We start from the raw sequence: 3,417 nt of genomic DNA, 5'->3' as shown, positions 1-3,417 counted from the left end.
CGCATCGTTCCCTACCTGCTCCAGCTGCTCAGCACACAGGAGGCACGCTGGGATCTGCCTGCCCTGGCATTCCTTGTGGAGGTGAGCCTGATGGCCAAAAGTGCCTCCCTGCAGAGCTGCCTGCCACCTCTCTGCCCTCTCATAGCTGCAGCTGCCTGGGACGGTGCCCATGCCTTGTGCTGCTGCCCGGGCCCTGTTTCCTGTCTTGTTTCTGGGCTCCTGCCGGCTGCCTCCCCTGTCACTGCCCTGTGCCTTTCAGATCCTGGACTACCTGGACTTGAGCGAACGCAGCACTAACAGAGTCCTGGAAATCTTCTCAAGGCACCTGCGGAGCGAGAGCAGGGACAAGCGTCACCTGGCGCTCAGGGCCCTTTTCAAGTTGATTGACGATCCCTCGATGGTGAGAAGTGGGCAGTGGCTGAAGCTGCGCCAGGAAACGCAGTCCCTTGGGCTCGGCTGGGCTTCGGGCCCCGAGGCAGCTGCTGCCAGCTCTCCTGCCTCCTGCTTCTTCCTGAGTGCTTTGGGACAGGCCTTTGGCCTCTTGGCCCTGTGGCAGCAGGGTGGCGTTTCACAGACTTGTCTTCCACACAGGCTGAAAAAATGCGGAGCCTGACTGAAAGTCTTGTAGATTTCCTGTGGGATGCAGATGGAGAGATAGTCAGGATGACAGTCATGGTGCTCAGCTTTATCGTCTTGGACAAGGACATGCTGATACCCAGCCCCATTGCCCTGCAGCTGGCTGAGGCGCTCCTGCCACTCTTTGACCACGTAAGGCTCTGTGCCCCCAGCCGAGGCCACTGGCTGCTGCCCAGACACTTGGTGCCCTGGGGATTCTCAGGCCTGCGCCCTGCTGAGCCCCATGCAGACAGGGCTGAGGTCTTTTTTCCTTCCTTCCTTTCATATAGGATAATAGCCAGGTGCAGCTGGTGTCCATATTATTCTTCCGATCATTGATGACTCTTCTAACAGAAAAGGAAAAAAAGGCCCTGAAGTCACACGTGCACCACAGCCTGCTGCCTCTCTTCTTCCACTGCCATGACGAGAACCAGCAGGTGGCAGAGGTGAGGATTCCTGGGCTGCTGCTGTCACCCGGGGAGGGGGCTCGGCCGCCTCCTGCCCTGGCACCTTGCCGGCTGCAGCCTCCTCCTGGCCTTGGCACACGAATGCGGGCGGGTCCTGTGTCCTGACTTGTGGGGCCATCTGCGGGTCTCTGCTGCTCTCCAGGCTTCTTGGGCAACGCTGCTTTGTGCGGCCGAGTTCCTGAAGAGGAGAGATCTTGAAAGACCTGTGAAAAAGAAGAAGCTGTGGATGATCACCGAGTGCCTGGTAAGGACGGCTTGGAAGGCCCAGCCTCAGCCTGGAGAAGCCCCCTGTCCCCAGCGCTCGGTGTGTGGGGCTGGCAGCTGCGCCCCTGCCCAGTGCCGCCCCCGGGGGCCGCACGGCTTCTTCTTCAGGCTCCTGTGGTCCCGAGCCTGGTTCCGATGGAGCCCCGATCCACTGGGGCTGCAGGGCAGGGCGGCACCGCGGCTCCCTGGGCAGCAGCCGGCCCTCTGCCCCTTCCAGAGCTCGGCGCCAGCGGCTGCTGGCCGGGCCTCAGGGTTGGCCGGGCAGGCAGCGCCTGGCCGAGGGGCAGAGCCCGCGCCAACCCTTCCCTCCTGCCGCTCTCTCCAGCTGGCACAGGACAGGAACCGAGCGGCGGAGGACCTGCGTCGGGCCCTGCCGTACCTGCAGAGCCCACAGGAGCCCCTGCGAGCGGCGGCCATCAGGTTCATCGGTGAGCCACGAGCCCGGGCTCCCTCCCCGCCCCGTCACAGCTCGGCCCCGGCCCCGACTGCTGCCCCGGCAGCGGCACCCGGGCCCGGTGCCCTGGAGCCCCGCCTGCCCTCGGGGCTGCTGCTGCCGGCCTCTGGCAGCCGTGCCCTTGGGCTGAGTCAGGATGTGGCACGGGCCCGGGTTGAGCCCTGCCGGGGCGGGAGGGCGTGTGAGCACAGGGCTGGCAGCGCCGCTGGCAGGGAGCTGTGCCGCTGGGGCCCTGACAGGCTCTGTGTTCCCAGGGATGGCCGGGCGGCTCCTGAGGCGGCAGAAAGAAGACCTGCAGCTAATTTACAAATGTGAGTGAGGGCAGCGGGCTGTCAGCGGGGCTGCTGGGTGGAGCTGCAAGTCCTGGACTGTCTGCGAAGGTCTCTGCTCAACGTGCGGATGAGGGGCGGCGTGGGTGGATCACTCCGAGGTTTCACGTGGGGCATTCGTGGCCAGCAGCTTCGGGCTGATCCCCTTGGTCCCTGCTCCCTGCTGGCCATGGCAAGAGCCGGCTGGGATGGCCCTGGCCGGGGGCTCTCCGTGGGCCTCCGCAGGTCTGGGAATCTGACCGTGGCTCTGTTCATCTCTCTTCCAGCCCTTAAGAACGTGGTTTGTGACACCAGCCCTGCCATCGGAAACCTGGCAATTCAAACATTTTACATCACCCAGGCAGTAGAGACGGCTCAATATTCCATCTTGGAGAACCTGCAAGTTCAGCTGCGCAGGGCATGGAGGACACGGCCTCGTCTGTTGGGCCTCAGCTGGCTGCGCTGCTGGAGCTCTGCTGGCAACTGACCCGGCAGGCTCTGTCTGCTGGGACCACCTGAACCAGCAGAGATTTTTTTTTGTTTCTTAAATATTGTTCTTTTCTTCTTTTCATTTTCTTTTAGGATATAAATATAGTATATATTATAATAGGCAGTCACTTCCCAAGACCTTTATCTTGCTGCCCATGGTGTACAGGGCATAGAGGAAGCGGGGAAAATGTGATTCCACTGGGGGAATCACAGCTCAGCAAGCTGCCCAGGCATGCAGTGGTGCAGGGAAAATGGCCAGAAACCCTTGGCCTTTGGTGGTTCTGCTGAAGGCACAAACCCTGTCTCAGCCAGGAAGCGCCGCCATCTGTGTCCTCGTGCCTGTGTGGTGCTGGCTGGGTTGCTGAGGGCTCCCACGTGCCTCTTGATCCTGCTCCTCTGGAGCTCCTGTGGGGCTGTGGCGCTGCTGCCGGGCTGCACTGGGGGAGACTCTGAGGGAACAGGGCACTGGGAAGCTGTAAATGGATGAGGGTCTGTGGAGGCCCAGGCAAGACAAAAGCGTGGGACGGCGTGAGGGGCATGTGTGGAGGCTGGAGGCTCCAAAGGGGACAGGAGGCCCCTGAAAGGCCGGACCGGTGGGAAGACCTGAGGAATTGGGTGTCAGAGGGCATAAGCAGCCCCCGGGCAGCCACCTTTTTCCTGACAGCCGGCCGACCTGGCACTTCCCCAGAATGTCTCCCAGGCCTGCAGCAGAAGCCCTCGAGGCTGGGACAACACCCCTCCAGGAGGGTGCGGACAGCCCAAGGTGTGCCCAGGCTGGGCTGGCTGGGGACATGCAGGGCAGGGGGGTGCTGCCAGGCCA

At 62.6% G+C, this 3,417-nt stretch overlaps 1 protein-coding gene across 1 annotated transcript; it reads left to right on the top strand.

Moving 5' to 3' along the window:
• Positions 1–524: 524 nt before the first annotated feature.
• Positions 525–2,719, top strand: LOC147646777 (uncharacterized). Its single transcript, XM_086873003.1, has 6 exons — positions 525–768; positions 906–1,061; positions 1,225–1,326; positions 1,672–1,774; positions 2,055–2,111; positions 2,396–2,719. The coding sequence occupies exons 1-6, from the start codon at positions 601–603 to the stop codon at positions 2,593–2,595; spliced, it is 786 nt and encodes a 261-aa protein (XP_086729129.1). The 5' UTR covers positions 525–600; the 3' UTR covers positions 2,596–2,719.
• The last annotated feature ends 698 nt before the right edge of the window (positions 2,720–3,417 follow it).

The sequence above is a fragment of the Cyanistes caeruleus genome, unplaced genomic scaffold (genome assembly GCF_971803275.1).
Source record: "Cyanistes caeruleus unplaced genomic scaffold, bCyaCae1.hap1.1 HAP1_SCAFFOLD_80, whole genome shotgun sequence".
NCBI lineage: Eukaryota > Metazoa > Chordata > Aves > Passeriformes > Paridae > Cyanistes > Cyanistes caeruleus.
Note: the sequence above shows the minus strand (reverse complement) of the source record. Positions and strands in the feature narration are given on the sequence as shown.

Bases quoted from the DNA above. Each gene is read 5' to 3' on its own strand.
- LOC147646777 (XM_086873003.1), top strand. From the start codon at position 601: ATGCGGAGCCTGACTGAAAGTCTTGTAGATTTCCTGTGGGATGCAGAT. The intron at 769-905 runs GTAAGGCTCTGT...CCTTTCATATAG, and splicing joins TCCTGCCACTCTTTGACCAC to GATAATAGCCAGGTGCAGCT. The intron at 2,112-2,395 runs GTGAGTGAGGGC...TCTCTCTTCCAG, and splicing joins CCTGCAGCTAATTTACAAAT to CCCTTAAGAACGTGGTTTGT.